The 25321-nt window shown below is 37.0% G+C and overlaps 1 protein-coding gene across 1 annotated transcript in view; it reads right to left on the reverse strand.

Moving 5' to 3' along the window:
* Nucleotides 1–6574: 6574 nt before the first annotated feature.
* Nucleotides 6575–25321, reverse strand: part of GRB14 (growth factor receptor bound protein 14) — a 58640-nt gene continuing 39893 nt past the window's right edge. The window contains exons 5-14 of the mRNA XM_041473389.1: nt 24714–24788; nt 19541–19678; nt 18397–18507; nt 18112–18207; nt 17483–17563; nt 15121–15237; nt 14937–14994; nt 14757–14844; nt 10988–11081; nt 6575–7039 (exon numbers count right to left, since the gene is read on the reverse strand). Coding sequence (XP_041329323.1) covers nt 6893–7039; nt 10988–11081; nt 14757–14844; nt 14937–14994; nt 15121–15237; nt 17483–17563; nt 18112–18207; nt 18397–18507; nt 19541–19678; nt 24714–24788 — 1005 coding nt within the window. The 3' untranslated portion in view covers nt 6575–6892. The remainder of the gene's footprint in view (nt 7040–10987; nt 11082–14756; nt 14845–14936; nt 14995–15120; nt 15238–17482; nt 17564–18111; nt 18208–18396; nt 18508–19540; nt 19679–24713; nt 24789–25321) is intronic.

Genomic DNA, 25321 nt, shown 5'->3' on the forward strand with positions numbered 1-25321 from the left:
GGTAAACAATTATCACAGCCAACTAAAAATTAACAACAAAATAAAACAAACTCGCAAACTGTGAAAGCTTCACATGTTTTTTCTCCCGCATTGTAAAGGGATTTAAAATCATATATTTCATTTCCCTCAGTTTAAGGACTTTTTCATTTTAGAAAGTTTTCACTGACATTAAAAACCAGTCAAAACTCACGACCTCACACAGCAACACAGCGTTCTATGCCACATTCAGGAACGGGGAACTAAGCACTCATTCTTTGTTCAGCTTCAGCCACAAGGAGAAAAGCAGGAAGCACCTCGGTCAATGTGCTCTCAACATTTTTCTATCAGCATTCTTACTCTAGCTAATGCTTTTTCATCTGCTCCTTCCCTGTCTCCAAGGCAGATGACTGGTGCAGTAGAAGGGGAAGCTGAAGTATCTTTGTCAAAAGTGGTGTCTTGAGTTAGCTCAGAGCAAGGACATCCGAGCACAACGCATCTCCAGGAGCACTGCAGAAATGCTTCCCAAAGACTGCCTTCTGCTAAGGAAGTTCCTAGGTCACAGTCTTAACCTCTCACCATCAAAGAGGCACACCTTTTTTTTACCCAAAGAAGAACTATTTTTACTTAGATTTATCCTCCCCATTGAGCTCCTAGCCATACAAGCTCAGTGGGGACAGCAATGCAAAACACTCTTGTTGGGTCTCACTCAGGTAAAGGCTGTGCTACAGTTCTGCTGCCTTCTACAGCCAGGGCTAGAAACACAAACTGCACTTCATGGAACTAAGGCCTAAACACTGCTACAAAGAGCTTAGCATTTGAGAATAAAGGCACCCTACTTCATAAAAAGAGAAAAACAACAAGGGGCAAAACAACAGATGCCTGACAACCACTAGTCATTATTTGCCCTTTCCACCCCAAAGCCACAGTCTAAAATTAAAAAAAAAAAAAAAAAAACCAAACCATTTTACTCACTTTTCATAGCAGCTTCAACCCAGCACACATCTACTGCTCAAGCCCTGATTGCACATATTTTTTTAAGGGCAACTGATCACCTCTGCGAGTTTCCAGCTGGTGGGGTTCATCAGCACCACTGAGGGGCAACTGCTGCAGGAGTCTGGGCTGCTCCCACCCCGCCTTGTCCAGGCTCTCCAGGAGAGGCTGGGGCAGGCCCTCACCTTCCTTCAAGCCTCATCCACAGCACCTCACTCCTGTGTGTGCCTGGGGCCATCAGCTATGGCCTTTGGTGGCACTGCACCAGGCAGAGCTGGAAGGAGAGGGAGACAACAGAGACCTTGGGCTCTGCCTGCTGCAGAGCGCTGAGCTGTGCTGCCCACCCAGCGCTGCCGCCCTGCTGGGATGGCAGCTCACGGCTCACCACAAGGCCTCCCTCATGGCCTGGCACTCTTCAGCTCCCCGTGTGTGGCCAGGTCTCATTACCTCCTGAACCCTCTCACAGTGGTGCTACAAACCACCCCACATCCCACTGCACGTACCAGCAGATGCCAAAAGCTGTGTCATGTCAGCACCCTTGGCTGGCATCAGCTCCCCGCAGCCACAGCTACTGCCTTGAGGGCTCGCTTCTCTCAGGAACATGGAAGCCAAGAAGCCTGGCCCCAGAACTAACTTCTGCTCCAGCTACTCCCTTCAGGGGCAGTAAAGTCATTTATTTCCTTTCCCCCCATGGAAAAAAGGCCCACCTCCTGAGCCAGCCCTGCAGGCTGAACAGCACCAGCCAGGCCTGGCTGCTGCACGGGCACAGCTGCAGGGGCCCTGCGCGCCTCGCACCCCAGAAACGCAGCGGGAGGGCAACCCTTCCCTCAGGAACTCCGCCTGGCGCTGGCCACGCTGCCTGCGGCAGCCTGCGGCATTAATGCCCCTGCACCCGAGGAAGCCCTGGGGCTCCTCATATGACTAAATCCAACATGTGCTTAAATGTTGTAAGAACTGCATCTTAATATGGTTTTAATTGTAGAGTTTTGGGGAATCATCTGTATTATCAGTGTTCATCACATCAAGTTCTATTTTGAAAATACGACTCACTAGTTGATAAAGAGTTTTCCCAAATTGCTTAAAAGATTAATAAAATAATCAACTTAGCAGAGGGGAAGAAAAACCACAAACTATTCCTGTAAGGAAATCACTTTATTGCCTATACATGTGAATGAGCTGTTTTAATGCTCAGGTTCACTGCCTCCTCTGCATTTAATCTCTTCCCTTTTATGTCCTACTCTGAATTTTTTTAAAAGACTTTCAGGCTTTTATAAAATTAATTATACAAATCATTAGTATTAAAAAGGTAATATAATGGTTTCAAGAACAAGCTTCACAGACTATCTGCATATTTAATCATCTCTGCTAATAAATTTTTAATCACTCATTGAGTTCAGGTTCTTGTCTTGAAGCTTAACTTGATAACAAACCTAGCAACTGGTAGAACTAATTGGTACAGAGCAAGTGAATAATTTATAAGAGGAAAAAGCACTGGGTGTTCTGGAGGTGTGCAGAGACCACAAGTCACAGATATTTCTGGGAGGAAGCATGAAAACAGTGGCTGACTGCAGGAATTTCGTGATACACTGCTGACATCCAGAGGCCAACAGTCAATACTGTTCACATATGTGAGCCAGGCTGTAAAGCATGCTGTAAAGTCAGATTCATTAAGTTTTAAATATTCATGCATTTCATTAAAGTTAACATTAATTGCACGACCATACACATTGATTATGCATAGACCATAAGTGTTTAACCTCTGAAAGCTTGCAAGTATATTCAAGTAATGGGGTATGTCCTATCTTGGATGATTTCAGCTACAAAGTTGAAATTAGAAATGGAATGCATTAGAGTGTGAGTACTAGCATAGTACTCTGAAATACCAGAACAGTCATAAAAATAATTGTTTTCTAATCAAACAGAAATGCTGATGTAAGCTGTAAATTCCTTTGTCTTTTTCTAACCTAATTAAATAAAGGTAACAAAAATTACATATAAGATTTCTTACAGAGAAATGCTAGATTGATTTGCAAGCCACAGCTAATAAATAGGTTTCAACAGTTAAAACTAATTGATAAATGAGCGGCTTCTGTTTAGACGAAGATGAATAGCTTTTAAACAACAGCAAAAAAAGGCTCTTCTCTTGAAATAAGCTGATTTTAACTTAAAAGGAGATACTGCAAGCCCACTATGGAATAATTCTACCCCCAGGGAAGCACAAAATGCTACAATTCTTAAACCAGGCTGTAACAGACAACATTTGACAGAAATTCAATTATCCTTGCAAGATCCCACTTGTAGTTAGTTACATACATAATCCTCTTTTATTTAATGGGTTAAAGCTCTCCTTCAAAACATTTAGTTGGATGACTCGAAGACTCACTACATTTCAAAAAATTCGTCAAGTGACTTAATAAGATTGTAAAGTAAAAACACTCAGAAGTTTAAAAATTTCACTTAATGCTGCCCCTGCAACCTTAATTCCGTCCATGTACGTATATGCGTTATGAAACAGCAGTGAATTAACTTTTAATCTCCTTTTTAGCCAAGAAGATTTTTAGATTGGAAACTAAGGCACAAAGGGCATGCCAACAAATACAATGCTGAGCTTTAGCACAATCTCTGCACTAGCTCACATCTCGCAGAGCATACCCCTGCAGGGCTAATTACCCCAGATAGCAAGCGAGGCTTGTGCACTTACACTGCTTTCAGTTCCTCTACATGGCAAGCTCAGTTCTCTCTTCCTGGCAGGGCACTACACATAAACACTGAGAGAAGCATGAAATTTTAAATCTGAAGAAAACAAGAAGAGTTTTCCAAACACTGTGCTTCAGTCTTTTGGCATCAAGTAAAGTTAAAAACATATCATTTAAGTATTAAAAAACCTTCTGCAAATAACACCAGTTTCTATTCTGTTGTTTGGGGTTTTTTTGGGTTTCGTTTTTCCTTAAAAAGCAGTCCATAAACATTCTGTGAGGTAGATATAAAATTGTCCACATTTAGTAGAGAAGCAAATGTTGGAGACAGATAGACTGGCTTGCCCAAAATAGTACTGATTTCTTCCTGAGCTGTTAACAGCTCCTGATTAGCCAATTCTCTTTGTGAAGGTGGGCACCAAAGTGTAGTATTCCTAATTAGAAGTGACAATTAACACACTGAAATTCTGTCTAAATAGCATTGCCTACACCCCCAAAGAACTTTATGGTCAGACACATCCTGGCTGATCTCATAGAAATTCCTTGCTGTTTTGTTCTGACTGGTGGCAAGCAAGGATCTTCAAAGTCATATATCAACAACTTGTACCAGTTAGTATATCTGGAAGAAGTCTGGGATATCAGAATATTTGAGTTTTGACAGGTGGTGTTTGGTTCTTTGCTTTTACACATTAAGACTACCTCCTTCATGTCTGTTTCTTGGGTAATATTTAAACAAGGAGGTGGCCTGTGAAGTCATTTAAACAGCAAACTAGATTTTATTAGTTTTACTGGTTTGTTTTTTTTTCTGGCATAGTCACAAAAAACAACAGAGTCCATGAAAGGTATACACATCATATAAAAGAGATTATGTATTCCCAGCAACATTTCAGTTTAGATTTTAATTAAGAGAGCTGTCAAAATGCAGGAGGAAATGCTTTGCAGTATAAGAAAGTTTTGAATACTTGACAGCTCAAATGTTCAAATCCCATGCTCATTAAGCAATACTTGATTTTACTTGGGTTTTTATTATTATTATTATTATTATTATTATTATTATTATTATTATTATTTTGGTTTCATTTTGTTTTTTGGTCTTTTTCAATTTCACTCGTGAAATAAAAACTGAAAAAGCAGGCCAAGCTTCTTGATGGTTGATGTCTCTCCACCATGTGATATAATCCCTACATTCTTTTTTTTTTTCTGATAGGTCCAAAGGTGACAGGTACTCACTCACTAAGCAGCTGGCTTCTCTGCCAAGCATGAATACATAAATACAAATAAAAATTACAGCAAAGCTTTCACATGTCCAAATAGAAATGGACTACAATAGACAATAGACATTTGTCAAGAGATGATTTAAAAAAGGGATGCAGAGTATATTTCTCCTTATTCTACACCAACATCTGAAACAAAAATACCTGAGAAGTAATCCCATTATTAAACCAAACCTGGAGAGGTTTTAATTAAAATTATTTTTAAGTACAATTTGAAATTATGTTTGAGGTTTAAGAGTTAAATTTATTAGACTGTAAAGATTTTTACAAAGCTTTCCCAATGTAATGAGCTTAGGCACCACATATGTTGCATCTTTGGTACACATTAGGAAGAGTTGCTTTTTTAATGAGCTTTAAAAACTACATTTGCATACCAGAGGAAAAGGTCAGTGATGTGTGGATCAAGTCGGTAAATTAAGTATCACAGTATTATGTTATTATGCTTGCCTTCCAGAGACACACAATAACAAAACCACAGGCTACAGTTACCACACTGTTCTAGCGCCTGCACGTCCGTGCCCTTGGCAGCTGACACATCCCGCACCGCTGCGCCTCGGGCTCCATCTCTCGCCCCGGCCCCCTTTACCTTCTCCCCACCTCCTCCCGCAGCAGAGCAGCTGCTGCGGCTGGCAGTCATGGACTCAGGCAAGCGCAGGAAGGGGGAGCTGGATTCAGTCTGATGGCCCATCTTCAAACACTGATTTTACTCCAGCCTTGAGGCTTTGTAAAGATACCCAGGACAGTGACCTGAATCCTCTTAATGAGATCAAATCTCTCGGACAGCAAAGCATCAGGATGGGGATGCCTCCTTCCCAAGTCCCATTCCACTTCAGTTTTTGTTCAATGATACAACTCTCTTTCAAAACACAAATACCAAAATTAATTCTAATGCTGTGGTGCAAAATTTGACTTGGTCAACTTCTTTTTAGCTGGAATGTTAGATACTTGGTAATCTGTAAAGATTGCTTAACTGGTAGCTAAATTGACATTTTTATTTTATAATAAATAATAAAATAATCTAGGAACTGACTGCAAATACACTTTCATGAGTTTTCAGCAAAGTCCACTGGATTTACCTTTATTTGTAAGTATTGTAAATTATTGATAATTTACAACTATTATAACATTACTTTTCTTTTTTAAGGGCAATTGAAATGGATTACTTCCTCAACTGTGCAGGTCCACAGTACTTAACAGGTCTTTCTGCCTCTCTTTGTGTCAGAGATTATAGGTATACACTAAAGGACATTATGCACTACACAATAATTATGGATGTTCATACATTTCACAGCCAAGTAAGTGACAGTCCAGCTGTGTATGAAGATGTAGATTTAGTCATTATATATATTAAAAATAATCCTTTAAAATATTACAACAAGAAGAGCACAACTCAAAACAACTGAGCAGTTATAAGTGGTTTTAATGATTTTTCACTTTTTGGATATGATAATCCTCGAAGTAGCATTCAAAAATATAGTGCAAAATATTTATTCATTTTATTTACAAATAAAATGTGTAGTTCAGCTTCTGATCCTTGCCACAGTAAATGTTATTCTTTTATGTGATGAACAGAAATGATGAGAAACATTTATAGAGAAAAAAGTTAATTTTAAACCTTAGAACAAAGATCTTCCTTCAGTTATATTTTTGTAGGAGTTACACAATATTTTTCAAAACTGTTTTCAGATGAAAAGAAAACCCAGAAAGTCCAAGACAACACTAAAGAATTACATAGGAAAGAATGGTTTTCAAAACCATAAAGTTAATTTTGCTGTGACAATCACAAAGCAAAGTTCTTATCTACATAGAATATAAATTTTTTTTTCAGCTTAAACATAGAATCTTTACAATGTAATGGGTTTCCCCCCTCCCTTTTTGCTATACAAATTGCCTTTGGGGGAAAAAGTATACCAGTATCTTCCTTTCCCTCTGATGAAACAGCAAATGCTTTGGTTAAAGAGCAATCCGTGCACAATAGTGTTTTAACTTGCAAGGCAGCACTCCTTTATTAAGTTGATAGAATTCCACTAGCTGGATGAGATCAGTAAATCTGGTATGACCATCATCGAGGGTATAGAATAGCTTCCCATCATCTTCCAACTGTAAAAATGGAAAAACAAGTTTTAATAAAATCCTCTTTTGCTATGTTTTTCTTTTTTTTTTTTTTTCTGACTGGAATACTTGTTTGAAAAGTGTTCTTACAGACCAACACATTCATAATCTTACAACTACTGTGAGCAGAAAAAAATACAGTGATCATTTATACATCATTAACATCTAAAGAAAATATTTTAAGATTTTTTTTTAAAAGACCAATAGGAAAACAATGTATTATTTCACTTCAAGTACGCACCTAAAAGGAAAGAACACTTAAGTAAGTATAGGAATACTCTTTCTGCACTACAATACTACTTCATGCCTTTGCTTTGGAATTATAGCTGGGGTTAATACCAACCCTGAGTTCTTATAGAGTGACATGAAGCAACCGAGTTTGAAGTTACTCATAGATTTCACCCTTTGCTCCATTCACTTCCATGATTTTCTATCACTTCCGTAAGGTGGGATGAGGCCACACACCAGTGCAGTGGGGTGCTGGATAGTATTAGCTCCACAAAAGACACTACCCCATTGCAAGAGTGACATGCTTGCTCTAGCAGTTCTTTGTTGTAGGGGGAAGAATTGCTTCAGCTCCAAATATGCATTAGCACAGATACAGAAGAGAAAGAAGAAACTTCAACAGATACCTTGAAAGATTCCTTTTGACTTTAAGATGCTTAAAAATTTGCAATCACTGTTTCCCTCTAAGTTACTGAATGTTAGCTCTTGCACAATTTATTGCACTGCTGACTATATAATTTCTTGATTTAGTTCCTCTACTGCTGATATGTCTAATATCAAGAGGATTTGTGACATAGTGACTAATTGGTATTCATGTAAATACAGGGTGAAAAAATCTATTCAAATTATTTTTAAGAAGAAAAGGGAAAAAAGATACTTTACAAGATTGAAAGAGTAATGAACAGAGGATCCTGAAGTAGGGCTAGCACGGAGTAGGAGATTATGTGCTAGGGAAAGATGCAACTATCCTACTTGAATACAGGGGAAGGGAGAAGATATAATTAGCTGTCTTACCTGTAATTAAGAAGTTTTATCTGAAGCAGCTGTTGAACTGCTTATGACTCCTGGTTACTCTACCCCTTTCTACCATGATTGGAAGTAGTTTGTAATTTCTTTATTCTCAGACTTTGGTCAAACCAGGTCAAACTCTGCTACTTAAGGAATTACCAGTGTGAGAATGTGTGAACTCCTGTGCTCCAGCCAAAAACCTGAAAATGGATTATCATTCATTGGACTTTCTTTACGCATGCAATTTTCCTGCCAACACACTGCAGGCAAGGAGAGTTAACAATTCAAATGTCTGTTATCCTAAGTTAATTCCAAACTTTGAAGTGAATACCAGACAGATTGCTAATTCTAAAGCTATCAATATTTTGCAAAGTAAAAACTCATATCAAAGTTCTGTTGCTGAAGAACCTAGCATCTTCTGCAAGCTAAGAAGGCTGTTATGAGAAAACATTTATTAGAAAAGACAGTCCCAGAACTGTGTATCAACTCTTCATCTTTCATATGGATGAAATTTCAGGATAGAATCCATTGAAGTGAACTTGCATCAGCTCAGAGAGTAAAGGCTAAAAAATACCTTTACACTAACAAGCTCTCCAATTTTCACAGTACAGGATTCCAAATGTAACCCAAAGGTTTCCTTCTGAACTTTTTACAATCAATTCCCAACTACCCGCCTGCAATACCTGTTGCACAGGTTGCCAATGTTAACACAAGGCACCTGTTTACATGGGTGAGGTATGAACTAGCAGGCTGCATACCCTAGCTAAAAGGAGACATTTTTAAGTGCAGCACAATCTGAAGCAACCTAAAATACAAGAAAAAACAAATTAATTTAGAGATTGGATTGTTTTTACCTTGCAAAAAGACTTTGTAAATTACATTTATTTGTTTACATTTAGTAAGAAAGTTTGCCTTTACAATGGCCGGAAACAGGAAAGTGTTTAGACCAGCAGAATTTGAAATTCAAAGAGGTAACCTTGATCTTCAACTAATAAGCTATGAATTCACTGCAGTAATATAAAATGCCTTGTTTCTTAGAAAATGATCGCTTAATTTAGATCAGCAGCAACTGGAACCAAAACCCTTCCTCCCTTAAACAACAATTTCCTGAAATCTTTAAAGAGCACCATTCTAGCAAAAACAGAGCATGTTTAAGTCAGGGTATTGAAAGTGCAATGAGGGTACTGAATGTAACCAGAAACTGACAGAAAGAAACTGAAATATGCCAATATTTGGGGGACAACAGCTTCCATGCTGACATACTCTCTCTGGACTGAGCTGTTCTCATCACAATTTATTTTTTTCTGGCTACTATCATTGGAGAAATTGCTTTACTTAAAAAACAATTCAAAAACATTTCCTTCAAGTAAGTCAAGTTTTGCAATGAAGTGATACAGGTCTCGATGAACAGTATGGGAAATGTGACCCAAGTCTGCTGACAACTATATCAAAACTAAGAATTCCTGGTTCCTCCAAAGATCCCACTACATGAGAGCAAGGTTTTAGCACATTCTTATGAAGGGAAGAAGAGAATCATCCATCTCAGAGGAAACTGAAGATGACTCCTGCTACACCTGTGCATAGAGAAGAGAGGGTCTGTTTCCTGATACAGAAAGGGCAAGTGGTCTCTTAAATTTGAGAGTTAAATGACATCTCAGTGAACTAGAATAATACACTTTGAATGGGGTTTAGAAGGTTTTCTAAACCACACAACAATTACACCAAAGTAAATACTAGAACTGACTACAGTCAATGAATGCACAAAGATCTTAAAACTGGGATTCTTATCAAGGATTATATGTTGATGATCCCATGGGATCCAGTGCATAACTATCACTTTTGGATGAAGGAATCCTCCATATTCTGTACCTAAACACAACAAAATCCTGGACAATAATCTGATCAACTTTCCTCCTCTCAAACAATGCTTCAGTTTTATTCTACATGAACTTTTTTTAGTAGAGGATATCAGCTACAACCCCTAGGTAAGGCATACAGAAATTTGGTGAATGATCAGAGAGAATCAACAGACAAAGACCAAAAAAAAATAGTGCCACTTGACTAATTTCTACTGAGAAACAGAATCTTCTAGAAACATCAGCAGGAAGATACATGGAAGCTAGAATATTATGTAGACTGGAAGAAAGGTTCTTGTAAAGAAAGATAAAAAAGCTCTGGGTCTGCTCAGTTATGTCAAGCATTTGTGACCAAAACACAAAATGATCAAGTATTTCTCAACTCAAGAGACGCAGCATGTAAAGAAATCCACATAAATCACCTCGTGAGAGAGTGGAAGCAATGGGGATGGCTAACCATTCTGGCAGGATAACTGGACAGTATGTTCAATGAAAACTAACAGAAATATTATTTCAGCTTAGTAACTTCCAGCTTATCTATAAAGCATCTGGAATAAATAATGATTTTTTTTTTAATTCCCCTGAAGAAGACCTGTACATGAATATACCTCAGTAACAACAAGAGAGGTCAACAAAATATTTCTGACTACAAATATTGAAACTATCCTTAAGACTCAGTGAGATATGGACACATGATGGAGGCAGTCCAAAACAGATGACTTAGAAATTGTGTACATACTGAAAAGTAAAAGGAAACATGAACTCTATTAATACATTATTTTCATGCCACCAGAGTTGCTTCTATTCCAGTTGAAACAAATTTGTTTAGTTTTTCAAGAAACTTTTTAGGATTTCATAATACTAGTCAAGCTTTAGAACAAATCAAACAGTAAAGCTCAAAAATGTTCAACTCCACTAAAGAATACTAATTATTATTAGTGATACAGGTATGATGTTTACATCTCCCCAAAACAGCAAAAGAAGAAAAAATCCATCCATATTCTACCACAGTTCTTCAATTTTTTGGTTTCACAACTCCATATATAAACTGAAAAAACTTACTTACTGGTACAATTTGAAAATGTTTTATTTTTAATCCATGACTCAGTGACAATACAAATGTTTTGGGGTTACTTTGGCTATCACGTACCAGGAATACCCTAAAAGAGACCAAAAAATTTCAAAGTAAGAACATTTGAAATCCTTTTATAAACATCCAGTTAAAACTGTTCTAAATTCATTACAGCAAGTATTAGTGAAAAGCATAAATAATATCAATTATGTAAGTTAGGCTTTTAATCAGTATTTCTTTGCCAATGTGTCACTGGGAATACTTTCTCTTAAGTTCTTCTTCACCTTGTCTATTATGTGAAAAACATGCATTCTCGGAATAAATGACACTGTAGGCGTTAGTTTTTACACTGCATAGAATTACAATACATTTCTTCAGACAGAAAAGCACCCTCAAAGTTTGTGCTTTGAACAAAATTTTTCTTTGGACTCTGACTAGAGAAAACTTGAATATTCTAAATCACAAGCACTATAAGTAAAATTCAAAAGGTAGTTCAACAGCAATTTTACAGAAAAGGTAATGCGAGGCACACCAGAATGTTCTTCACATCTGGCCAATCCTCATAAACGTTCTCTCATTTCTGCACAGCAGCAAAATTCCCAACAAGACAGAGCTACACTCTGCTTGCTTTATGGAATGATTATTCAAATCACGACACTCTGAATGGCCAACAGTGCCACTGCAATTAAATTTCACTGGTAACTTATTCCAACCAGAACATGAACAAACATAACTTTGCCATAGTCCTAGTAGAATAATTTGGTAAAGACAAAGGATGATTACCAGCATGAGGCAGTTTTCATTGAATCACCTGGCTTGGAATATTGGTAGAGAACAGTTTGGAGGACAGGGAAGAAGCTGGTAGATAGCTCTGGAGTGGAGCGAGTCTGAACTGCTTGTAGTGGGCAGGTCTGGAACAGGTGAAGCTGACCAATGCACCAAAGAAGGGAAATGGAGGGACAGCCACTGGCCAGCATGCTCCTCTTTCAGGGCAGAAAAGAAATGGGCAAAATGGACTTGCAGGTTTCAACCGAGCGAGCATTAGTGACCACCTAATCGTAAGTGTTTGCCCCCACGCACACCAGAAATGACAGCCCAAGTATTACATAAAAAGAAAGTATTTCAAGGGGAAGAAAAAAAATAAAAAACCAGCCAGAGGTTTGCAGTGGATTTTCACTGACTTCCAGCATGGATTCCAAGTACTAATTTCATTCTCAAAGTCTTTAAGACTTCTATTTTTACATAGTAAGAAAATTCCTGGCATTAAGAAGTTTGGAGTCCATACTCATTACCCTTTTCTGTCAAAATGCCTGTGCAGTGTAGTTGGGAGCCCCGTTACTGCCGCAGTTCCTCCCGAGGGCTGCTGCCGGCTCGGCTCAGCTCGGCTCGGCTCGGCCAGCGGCAGCGCCGGCAGCGCGGGCTGCGCTCAAACCGGCTCGCTCCCACCACCTAGCGGGCTCCCACCCTCCCGGGACACCACCGACACACTAACTTCGTGTTTTATGTTTGTCATCAATGGCTGGCACTTCTTTTTTTTTTTTTTTTTTTTTTTTTTTTTCAGAAAAATGGCGCTGTAGGAATGTGCCATTTTGTTGATATCCAAAATGAGGTCTCTATGCCCAGTTACTAGGATCCACATTAAATGATACACAATGTAAGCAACTTTTACTGGTTCTTATTCATCAGTTCTTTCACAGTACATTTTCTTACTTCTTTCCTAGTTTTATCACAAATACAAGGAACATTTCTTCTCCTTCAGATAAAAAGATCTTCATTATTTCCTAAAATAATCACAATTACCTACTTTACCTACTTTAGTTGTCAAAGAACCTTTAAAATTTTTGTTATGATGAAAGGACTGTAGTTCACAGAATCTCAGAAATGTTAGCTGGAAAGAGCTTTTTAGACATGCTGGATGACTCCAGTCAACGTCTCCCTCATGAACTTCTCTGAATGACGAGCTGGACCTTTTCACGGGCCTTTTGGTAATGCTCTTATCCCTTTCATCAACCATTTATCACTGAAAAGTCTTCAAATATACTTTAGGGGGTAAAATACAAAATCTACAATATTACCATGTGAACTTTTTTAAGAAAGTTCCAAAATCACCAGATCCAAAAACTTTCTTCCTTCATAGCATGCTTTAAGATGGTTGCTGTCCCTAATTTGGTTATCCAAATACTAAAACTACCGTGGTTAGTTTATAGAACTGCCTCCTTGTCTTCTAAAAGCCATCATGAAAAACATGTTTGTTGGTACATAACCAACAAACATATTACAGAAGTATTACAGAAGCCCAACTCCTTCGTCATATATGCATGAGAACTCCTTGCTCGGGATCACCAAGAAAGGCTAATATGGATTATTTCTCTGCCCTCACTCCCAGAAACTAAAATTTATTTTTCTCATTAAAGATGGCTGCATTTCTGGAGATAATTCATGCTTTCAGCTCATCAAAATGATGTCACACGATGTCATGTGTTCATTACTTCACTGTAACTCCTGAATATGTATCTGACAGCATACGAGCACTCCTACTATCAGAGTTCTAAATAATTCTAGATAGTCTACACAAAAGTTTCATCCTCCTCAAGATCCCACTGCACAGCTATGAATGACTCCAAGAATATAACATAAACAACACTGTACTAAACCAATGCTAGCAAGATATTCACTTTTTCATTTCAGTGTGTGTGCAAGAAATACACTGAAAGATACATCAGGCCTAGACTGACATCCTATTCAGAAATATATGTTGGACATTCATCCCCATGTCCTGTCTCACTCTTCTAACAAGTGCAAAAATAAATGTAAAGCACAGAACCAGATTCAAGATGACAAGCCAGGCTTAAAAACAAGACTCCAGAAATTAAAAAAAAAATAAAAAAAAAAAAAAAATAAAAACCACAAACAAAAAAACCCCAAAAGTGTAAGTCCAATTAAACATCCCTGTGCTGGGTTTGTCTCCCTTTCCTTCCCTTCACTTTTTTTTTTTTTTCCTGGAGACCTTTCTGTAGATGCAGAAAACAGTATTACAACATACTTAATCTAAAACTGAAAGAATTTAACCACCAATCTGATGATCCAGGTACCTAACTGGAAACAGACTCAAAGAAACTGAGTTTCTTATGGAATTATTCACTGAATGAAGGAGGCCCAAGTTTAAATTTAATACAGGACTAAGGATAAAATTGGAAGAATGAAAAGCACGGGATTTTGAACATAAAATGCCTACTTGCTTTGTCATTTTTTAAATTAGTATTTAAATGAAATACTTAAAAAATTAAAGTCTTATCCCAACATTTATTGTTTACTATTAAAGGATGACACAATTTTCAGTAAATTCATGAGGAAAAAAAAGCATACTTTTTTTCAATGTCTGTCCCAGCACAGTTCATCTTAGAATGCTGTTTTCAAGCTTTCTTTCACTCTTTCATCACTAATAGAGATACAAAAGACAGTGGTGCCAAGGCTGACAGCTCCAGAGAATCCTGTGCAAGGACACAGCTCTAGTGCTTGGCTCCGAATGGACATAAGTAATCAGTCAGTGACAGAATCTAAGTCCTAGATCACCACTTCATGGTTTCCAAATGATACAAATACAAACCAACAGATCCCCAGATAGCCCTACATAAAGGAATTTTTATTCCTATTAGGCAAGTGCAAACTCCTTACTCCATCTCCCCCCAGTAAGAGGCAGGTGAAAATAAGAGTTGTTGGCTAGAAACGTGTCTCAGAGAAGCTATGTAAAGGATTAACTTACCCATCTACAAGTCCATGCTGCAAAATAAGTCTCTGAGCCTCTTCTCTAGAGATTTTATGATGAAACCATGACTGAGATCTGTGTATAGCTGTAGAAAAAAAGATCAGTGAAAAAACGTTTTCCCTTTATTGAAAGAAGCAGTTATTGCATTTCTCTGGCAAGGAATTAACTCACACATACCCATGTTAGACATAGCAATAGGACTACCATGTGAGTTGAGTCGGAGACACCCTCTCCTCTGTATGAGAGAGAAGCAAAAACATGACTTCAAGGCTCTTTTGTTAAAAAAAAACCAACCAAACAAACAAAAAAACCTCCCACCAAAACAGAAAATACTATTCTGATAAATCAAAGGTATTTATACCCGCCACGCTAATCCTTCTTCAACTGCAACTGAAAGGGCTTCTGTTGGATTTTCTATAATTCTGCTTCTGTGTCCTGAGAAATCCATTGCTACTAAAGAATTTTCTGAAATGCTTCTCTGCAACAAAGAAAAATAAATTTAGTTCACTCACTTTTTTAAAGATTCATCATTTAAAAGCAAGCTTCTGAGAAAACATTATGTTTTGTAAGTGATATTTCAAGTATTGGCAGTGTTTCTCATCAGAGCCAAACTCATTTTACCCTAGGGAGCACTTACAATTCCAGTATGCTGCTGCAAAGCTCAATTTTACTGTCTGGCAGGACAGACCATCTTTTTGCATTACTGCAATGGATGACAAATACATCACTTTACCATAAACTGTATTTATATTTTTAACTATAACTAGCCCTTTCCATGTCAAAACAAGTCAGGAAACTGTTATTAAGATGTCCAAGTAACAGGGAAAAAAAGGTAAAATACAAAATTATTATACATCATGATCCAATTAAAAATATTCAAAATATTTCATTAGAAATATGTCAGCTTTATATGTTTGCTATATAAATTTCCATTCAGTTTATCATATTTAAGCATTGAAAACAGCAATTTCTATGGAGTATAACTTCTATTTTGATACATCCCTTCTAACTCTAATAACAGACTCAATACTTGCAGCATCTGTTATAAAAAAACTCTTGTGAAGATCAATTTTGTAAAACTGAATAGGAACATTGAGGTTTGACAAAACAGTCCTAAAAATCACCAAAATGTTTCTCAGAAACCAAGGTTTACAAAATCAGGTTTTATAAGAATTGTGATGGCTCAAATGTTAGCAGGCACTGGAATATCTAATAAATAAAAGAGCATTCCAGCACTCTATAAGTTAAAGCAACATCTGGACATAAGAGGCCCAGATTTCTGTAGGGTTAGCAAAGCTTCCCAGTCCAAAACCAGAGCAGCTCTGGGTTTTTGGGCTTTTTGGTTTTGGTTTTTTGGTTTTTTTTGCTTGGTTACAAGCATGAATATAACTAAAAACAGAAGACAGCAATTCTGTAGCTCACTGTAATTTTTGACACTGTAGACTAAGGTTTATCTGAGTAACTGTAACCTGTAAAGAACTTGGCAAAAATAAAAAGGGCAAATTAAGGGAAAATGTTTGCCTCTAGCAGGGTGGAGGGATATCTTTGTAGCCGACATGGTTGAGAAATGAAGGAATGTGAAACGTGGAAGTGGCTTCCTTATGAAGTACATTCATTAGCGTGTGCACTTAATCACGATTATTCAATTTGCTGTTTTTTTCATGAATTATGCACGAGTAGAAAAACAGTGCCATTGTTAGCAGTGGGGATAGCTTCTGCCTGTTAGAAGCTATGGGAACCAAAATGCACACAACAGTGAAAGAGGAGAGAATCAGTAGTGGCTCCCTGATCCATCATAAGAGCAGCAGCTGGCTATTGCAATAGCTTCACGTAACACAAACTAAGGCACAGGCAGCGTATTAAGCACATGCTTAATAAGCCATGCTTATTAGCAAGATCACTGAAAACTACTTTTGTGAATACCTGTGACAGCAAATGCATTTTTTAGGCATTTTATCAACAAGAACTACAATAAAAGCTAAAAAAAAAAAATTCACTATAAAATCATTGTCACAGATCTCATCAATAAGTAATTTTTATCCAATTTAGCCAAAAACAAAACACAAAAGGGATATAAATCATCCATGAAAAAGTCTGAAATCAAATGACTCATAATGAGCTGGGATAATGTAAGATATTAAGAAATGGACAACCTCATCCAATCCCAACTATCCGACTGAGAAGATGGACATGATATCTTGTATAGGCTGTTTTTTCTCCAAAACAGGGCAGACCATCTGCCTAATTATGGTTTTCCTCCAAAGTCCAGTCAGCATTACACCAGCTCAAATTCATCTCAAGTACTTAATATTTTATATTTTTTTAAAAATTAAAAGAGGAAGTATACCAAAAAGGATTTGTTACAACCTACTTATTCATCAGCATGTGTAACCTTAAACACTTTGCTTCTCTTTTAATGCATTTATGGTCCTGCTGCTTTGCTTTGTTTTCAAAATCTTCTTTCCATTCAACAGTAATAAGCCAATGAACTCCCAAAATACTGAAGATTTTACAAAGAGAAAGCCTTTTAACTCTCTTGTTCTAAGTAAGGAAATTAATTAATTGGCTCTCTAGTCAACCCTGGCAGCCCTAAATATTTTGGCAAGCACTGGCACATGCAAGGTTTTGAGGGAGCGGGTCAGCAGTGTAACTGACACAAGTTACTTGAAAAGAGCACAATGGCAGAAACATGTATTTATTTATGGAGCTACTGTGGGACATACCATAGGTGTTATATTCAAAGGGCTGCAGCCACTTCTACCTTGATATGGTTGCATGTAATTCTGATACAGCTGCATCCCATACTAAAACCAGAAAATAACATGGTTAGCATTTTAAATTATAAACCTAAGCCAAGTAAGGTTTTTTCCAGATGAAAAAGATAGCACACGCTTTTTTTACCATTGAAAACCAGGGACAAAAGCTGTTAGGCTAAGGAAATGTACATCATCACTGTTGCTGCTGCCTTTATAAATGTACACTTTGCATTAAATACTACCCATTTAATACACCAACTGGCCTGTTTCTATTTTGCCACAAACAGTCACATTTTAAAAACATTTAAGTTCCCTTGTTGTTGCTTTGTTCAACATTACTCAGTGAATTCAACAGGGTTACACAGAAGCATATGCTTAATGTTAAATATTTTCAGGACTGAGACATCATTCCATCCCTTAAAATGATTCCAGGATTTGAACTCTCTCTTCTTGTGGTGATGAAAAAAAAAATATTTCAAAGTACAAAACTGATACTGCTATTGCATGGGAACCTAAAATGATGTTACCTCTCTACTCACAGCATCAATATATCACAATGCACACTTAAGCAAGTTAACTTCACACAGAAAAATTACCTTGAGTAACCTAATTGCTGTCATCCAACAGGTCCTACTTTGTTCATCATCTGCACAGAGCTGTTTCAGGTCTCTGGTTCCTCCTGATTTGTTAGGCTAGAAGGCCACAGCACATTTTTTTAGCATTAAAGCATATCTTGAAGATAATACCTGTTGAAATAAAAGCCACTAATTCTCCTATTTTATAACAGACAGCTGAATATTGCTTTCAAAGCCTTAAAGAAACTTAAGCTTACCTAAAAACTGTGGCTTGCTTTAATATGTATCAGAATAATAAGCTTGTACCTTAAAGCAGAATCCATAGTTTGTTGGTGCTCCAGAAATCTTTTTGCCTGTTAAAGACATGTACATATCACTATTGCTGAATTCACAGAAAAACTGCAGATGCCTTGGCTCCTAAAAAGAAAGTAATGTAATACAGTTAGACTACTTTTAGCCAGCCTCTCCAGATAAGAAACTTGGAAGAATACAGCAGTTATCCTGTTCCAAACAGACTTACAAAGTGCAGTTTTAAACATGACATCATGAAATCTAAAAAGAGGCAACTCAATATTCATTTCATAATGCAGAGGAAAGAGAAATCAAATCAGTTAAAGAGTTTATTCTTCCAGAGGGGAAAAAACCCCCAGACTACAAGTTACATAATTTCTGAGAAAACTTCCACTAGTTTCAAGCAATAATAAAATTCGAGTAGGAGGCAAGTTTTGAGAGCAGTATGCATTTCAAACATCAAAACAAAATAAACTTTCATAAACTGAAAAACAACATACTGTTATAATTATTGCCCAGTACCATTTCTAACCATTATCTCTACCCCCTGAGTTAATTATGTCAAGGAAGCAAACAAAAGAAATTTGCCAAAGGATACAAACCAGCTCAATGAAAACTTTGGTCAGTAATGACAGAAAATCCAAAACATGAATAAACATTGGTTTGAGTAGTTTATGTAAAAGGTTTCTCAACTCCAATGTTTAATATGATAAGGCTTAAAGTACCACTGCCAAAAATCTGAATTAGTAACATGAAAATCTGTCCAGTGACAAATGCTGAGAATTTCCAAATTTATTTTGTAACAATTATTATTTTATATAATAAATTACTATATCCACTTATACTTCAGAAATTTAACTAGTATTTGAAAATTTGTTTTAACAGGGTACTCTGTAATGAGAAATATCAACCAGAATGAAGCAAACTTATGAGGCAAAAAGAAACCAGAGTTCCTAAGACAACATATTCCCAGTTTTGTGTCTCTATATTTTTCTAGATTTTATCTATAATAACTACATTTTTTCCTTTTTTTATCACTATAAGTTTAATCATTTGGTTATAAATTTTGGTTGTTATTATTACAACAAATGATAAATACATACATATTTGCTCTGACTTCATAGTTTTTGCTCTCTCTCTTCTTTTTTTCCTCCCTTACCTTAGATGTACCTTTAGTGGAAAAATAAAGGCCAGATCTTCTCAAAAGAAAGTACAATTTTTTCCATGATTTCTTCCCCTGCTCCTTTGCATGCAAATAACCATGAATCTCAGGATATGTGCTGGAGCTAAGGAACATCTGAAAGAAAGTATTAGACATGCATTTTTCTTTTCCTCAGAAATCAGCTTTGTGTTTCATTAACTCAGGGCTAAGGGGAATAACTCCTAAATACACTATCACACCAGAGTAATTCAGTTATGATCACGTCTAATCCCATCAACAGCACCTCTCATTTAAGGCATGTAAGAATGTTACATAACTCCAAGGTATGCTAAGCAAGTTACATATTTATATGGAACCATATGGTTTGAAATGAGAGCATTACTTCTGCAATATGTGAACTTCTGCAACTAAACCAGTGTAAGAAGTACTGATCCCATGCCTCAGACCCTATTTATATAAAACTGCTAATCAGTGTTAACAGCAGAAGAAAAAAATTATGTCCCTCCCCTCACCCACCACATTACAAACCACAGAAATTAAATTACCTGAGTTAAAATTAATTCAGCAAACCACAAAATCTGAGTTACAAAACCATGAAGGTCAGGCAGATATTAGCATTTTTGAAAGGAGGGAGTAAAGGGCTCTGCACCTGAAAGGTGCTTAAGGAGGAGCTTTAGTTGAACCAAAACCAGAGAGACTGGGCCAGTCCCCAAGACAGCTCCTGCCTCTACTCAGGATATTCAGTAACTTCTGTTCAGCCATTTCATCAGACACTGTCAGAGCACAACACAGCTCTTATCTTGCTGAGGCTTTGACAGTTCTACTCAGTCTTGCCGCAAAAGTATCCACTAAAAGTGAGCAACCATGTTAACTTTACCCTAATTCCATGTAATGCATTCATTTTTATCACTCCTCTTCCAGTAACACTACTCAGAACCATGACTCTAAACATATTAACTCAGAATTCTTCTATTTCCATATATGCCACAGAATCTGTTATTTCTGAGCTCTTTGAGGAACCTTGCCCCAGGACTGGTCTGTGGTATCATAAATTCTGTCAAGGTTTACATAGAGGTATGGCACAAAGGATTTTCTGGTCGATATCTGCAGTTTTCATTGCTGAATTTTCCTCCTACACACTTCTATTTCCAGAAAATCTTATTTGAGGAGTGAAACAACAGATTACAAGGCAAGAGATGGACTGGCCAGTACTGGACTCCAGCAGAATGAAAAAGTAAACACTATTTTGGAAGCACACCAAGTTCTCTGGCCACTAAATAATACAATCCAACCAAGATATACAAGTTTTCTTTGACTTTTATTGTTTTCCTGCCTTGCAGTGAGATGCACGGACCACACCAGCTGCAGTCCAACCTGAGCTGGTGTGAATACAGTAACACAAGCAGGGCTCCACTGGCCAGGGCAGTGCCCGGCCCACCACCAGCACTGCATTATGAGCAGCTTCACTGCTATTCACCTGAAAGCTCAATTACAGTAAGCCCAGGTGCATCTAGCTACACGTGCTGCTTCCACACAGCTGTGTGCAAATGAAGTTAAAGCTATTTTAGCCACACTGAAGCAGACGGGTAGGTTTTGGTACATGTTTCGGCTGTTCATCTTCCCTTTTGCCATGTACTAACAGGTTCACTGGTGGGAAATATGCAGGCTGAACTGAAAAAGTATAAAATCCATAAACAAAGTCAAATTAAAGCCTTAAGAAAATCTAAACAAGCCAATGTATGCAAAAACAAAAGAGCATCTTTTTAGGCTTTAATGTCTCTGCTGAAACTAAAAGGAGTGGTTGGCTTCCTGCCTGCACAAGTGTCTTCCCCAGGATTTCTGCCATAAGAGCTTCAAACCAGAAATGCTGTCATGAAAAACACTTCTCTTACTCAGCAGACCAAAGTGGAGGAGCAATACAATGCTAAGCTTCGACAGTCAGTGTTGCACCCATGCTATCAATTAAAATAAAGTAGCAGTAATGCTAGGAAAAAGGCAATCTTAAATCCATCTTTTCCTTTCTAAGGAAAGACAGCTGAGGACTATGTGAGAAAATAGAACATGAACAAGCTGTAGTCAAAACCATTAACTGTCAGAAGGATGAGCAGTAAAAATATTTCAGAGTGAGAACTGAATGTCTGTAATAAATGCCAAAAATGAATTATAGTAGGGAAGAAAATTTCCTTGGGTTGTTTTTTGTTTCAGCTTGGTTTTTTGGGGTTTTTTTTTGTTGCCCTTTGTTTTGTTGGGGTTTTTTTTTTAATGGAGGTACATACAAGTTTGTTAAAGGAAGAAATGGATCCCTGTTTATGCAGATAAAAATAAGAAAAATCCTTAGTACTGGAAGAATAAGGGAGAGCTAAATGATGGTACACTGCAGACAGGGACTACTGGTCACACAATATGCAGAAATAAACTTGCACCCTCTTCCCCACACAGAAAAATATATACCCTGATAAGTGGAGTGGTGTCAAATGCCACCACGTCCTTCAGATACTGATACAGACAGCATTAAGGAGTTGAAACATATGCAGTGTTTCAGGGAGTTAAATAAGCCATCATTACACTAGACTTTGTGAATCATGTTGAATTTGATGACTGATTTCTTCAAAGATGTGATGACAGCTAGCCATGATCTAGACCAATACTACTGGAAATGAGCTGGATTTTTACCCTGAACCTGCTGAAAAATTTTGGAAGCACCAAGTAATTCTAGTGAAGAATTGATTCTGAATCCCACTATTGTCCCCTGTAGACTTCAGTCCACCTGAAAGGTTTAGACTGGGAGGCCAACAAAACCTAGAGTGGAAGACAGAGTAAGGCAGTGGGGAGATTAAAGCAACATCCAGGAGATTGGCAAGAGACTGAAATGCAGTGCAGGTCTGTTTCAGCCTGAATCCTGGAATGGCAGTCATGTGAGAAACTGGTGAGGGAAAGAGGGACTTGCTATGGCAGGGAGATTAAAGAAATGAAAGCCTGGCTCTTAATAATGATCTTAAAATTGTCATACTATGTTCATTTTTGACATATTTTAAAACATCCAATTTGCAAAAATAGCCTAAAGCAAGTTCCAAATGACCCAGACTGCCTACCACTACACATGCACATACAGCATTGTGTCTCAGAGCTGCTATACCCTGATCAGTACAGTGACACACCTTCTCTGTAGGCTAATTCATAGCAGCAATTAAACCTCTCTCTTTGGTATACATAGACACTCAGTATATCCCAGACAGTACTTTTACTTAACACATGCTAAATGGATAGGAGAGTCATGAACATCTCTTTTGTTTTTGTGGCTCTGTTCTACCACAATGAATTTTTTGAATCTGCTCTGATTCAAAATCATCAGCCAAAATACTCACTCTTCCACTTTCAATGAGAGTTAAGAAAAACAGACCTTGAAAACATTTTACTTGCTTACAGCTCAATCCACAAAAGGATGTCAAAGTATCAGAAGTGATTTTTAATCACTTGTAAGCATTGAATTGTCAAACTAATGTATCTTTTGATACTTAACCATGCACATCACAAATAATAATGCAGCCCATTAACTTGTCTTAATGAAAGTTTCCAAGGAGATAGTGACTCACTGTAAACAATTTACCCAACAGTTTCTGCTGAAATGTGCACAATGGCTGCACAATCCACCAAGGTATTCTCTTCTTTGTGCCTATTAAGTTTCATTCAATGAAATACAATTAAGCATACAATACAACACAAAACAGCAACAGAGGAGAGTTTGCAACATGTTTTTCAAGCTACCAAAATGGCAAGGAACTAGATATATACTTAGAATGATTCGTAATCTTACCTAGCAGCTTTGAACATATTCTAGATCTCACAATATGGGCTTAAAGAAATTCTTCACAAGAATATATGGCAAACAGTTCTCTTATAAAAGTCTTCATTATTTTTTGAACTACTAAATTACATTTGTAAAATGTAATATAAATATAAATATTTATATATATAAAGATATTAAAAGTTCTATTAACATAAAAATATAAAGTTCTATTAACATAGGGGACAGAATTTTCTGAATTAAATGTTTATGCTAGACTGCAAAATCTGTATTATGTAGGTGGCAACAGGGAAACATTTTCATTAGATTTGCAGGACTTCGGAAATCACAAAAATTTTATTTAGGTTTGTAAAAATTACAGAATCTAATGTGTGTCAAATCTAATTCACAAAAATTTTTACTATATTTGGGATAATCTTAACATCTTGATTAAAATCCACTTTTATAAGGATATAATTATTTAATATGAAAGAGTGCTTTGAGAATTAGTTACTTAAAATGGTTTTCATTTACTGGTGGATGCTAAGGTAGACCTTATCATATAGATTTTTTTTTAAATTGTAATTTCTGTGTTTCTTTTGTTTCTGCCCTAAATATCCTGTGTTATGCTGCCTTTCCAATCATTCTTTATGCCCAAAACTCATGCACAGGGTTGCTGTCTTAAGACCAGTGGAAGTTCTTCTTCTATTATTTAATTTTTCTAATGACAAGCAAACAAGAGTGATGTGTATGCTTCCACCTTTATTACTCATTTTTCCCCTCTTTGAAAGTAAGACGATGATCCCTGATACAGTCATTTTGTATCTTCATTTCATTATTCCCACTGTAAATCAGAATCTTGTATCTGCTTAAAAGCTGACTAACACTGAGTGACCTACCATAATTTTTTCTGAAGGCTACAGTAGCCTTCAAGCTAACAAATCATACTAGTCAGTCTAAATTTTCTACTCGTTAAGTTTAACTATTTAACTCTTTTTTATATCCATTTGTGTCACACCACCAGTATTTTGGTATCCTACCATAGCCTGCTGCTAAGTTTGTTCAGCACTCCTCCACCTATTTAAGGAAAAAGGGTCTTTCACCTGAAATACCCAGTAAAGGTATTTAATGTTTTCCCTGTATTTCCTTTGTTTTGGTGCTTTTTGATTCTTAAAGGATGTCCAAGTTTCCAAGTGTGGACATATAATAGCTGCTAGGAAGGGTCACATTGTTTCTTATCTCTTGAAGAAAAAAGTTATTAACCATGTCTTGAGTTATTCAAAACTTAGCAACAGATCCAACAGCAATAAGGAACTGTGCTCACACAGCACAGATAATGGGAAATTATGAGCTGTGCTGGTTCATCTTCATTCAAGGATTACATACCTGTAATATCCCAGAGTGGCTTAGAGCTGCATTGGTCTCACTTGGAAAGGATATCATATGATCTGGAAAAAAGCTCTGTAACAACAAGAACTTGTATCAAAGTTCTGTAGAAATGAATACAAAACTTTCTCTTTTGTATGTGTAATTTAAGTTCTCAGAGCAGTGCAAGACACTGAAGATTCCCTGATCCAATAATTTAAGCTTACCTTAATATCATCCCAAAATTTGGCACATGCTATATATTATTTGCTGAAAAACACAGAATTTTGAGAAAACATCAATAGTCTCTGGAGCAGGGTTTCAGACACCAGTGCAAATCACATTGCAATATTTGGCCCTTAGTGTTGTTTTTCTAGCAGTAATTTCTATTGCTGTTGACACACAAGACTTGCCTGGGGAGTCAATATGCTACAAAGTAAGGAGGCTATACACCAACATGCTGAGAAGTGCACTGTTTTCTATTGTTTTCATTATACTAGAAACCCAGTAAAATATTTTGGAATATCTTCCACTAACACAGAAAGGTTGTCTCAGGGTTTTTTTTTAATCTTCTATTATTATACAAATTAACAAAAAAAATCTGACTACATAAACAGGATGGGGTTAAA

Source organism: Pyrgilauda ruficollis, unplaced genomic scaffold (genome assembly GCF_017590135.1).
Source record: "Pyrgilauda ruficollis isolate IOZ18807 unplaced genomic scaffold, ASM1759013v1 scaffold3, whole genome shotgun sequence".
In the NCBI taxonomy this organism is placed as follows: Eukaryota; Metazoa; Chordata; class Aves; order Passeriformes; family Passeridae; genus Pyrgilauda; species Pyrgilauda ruficollis.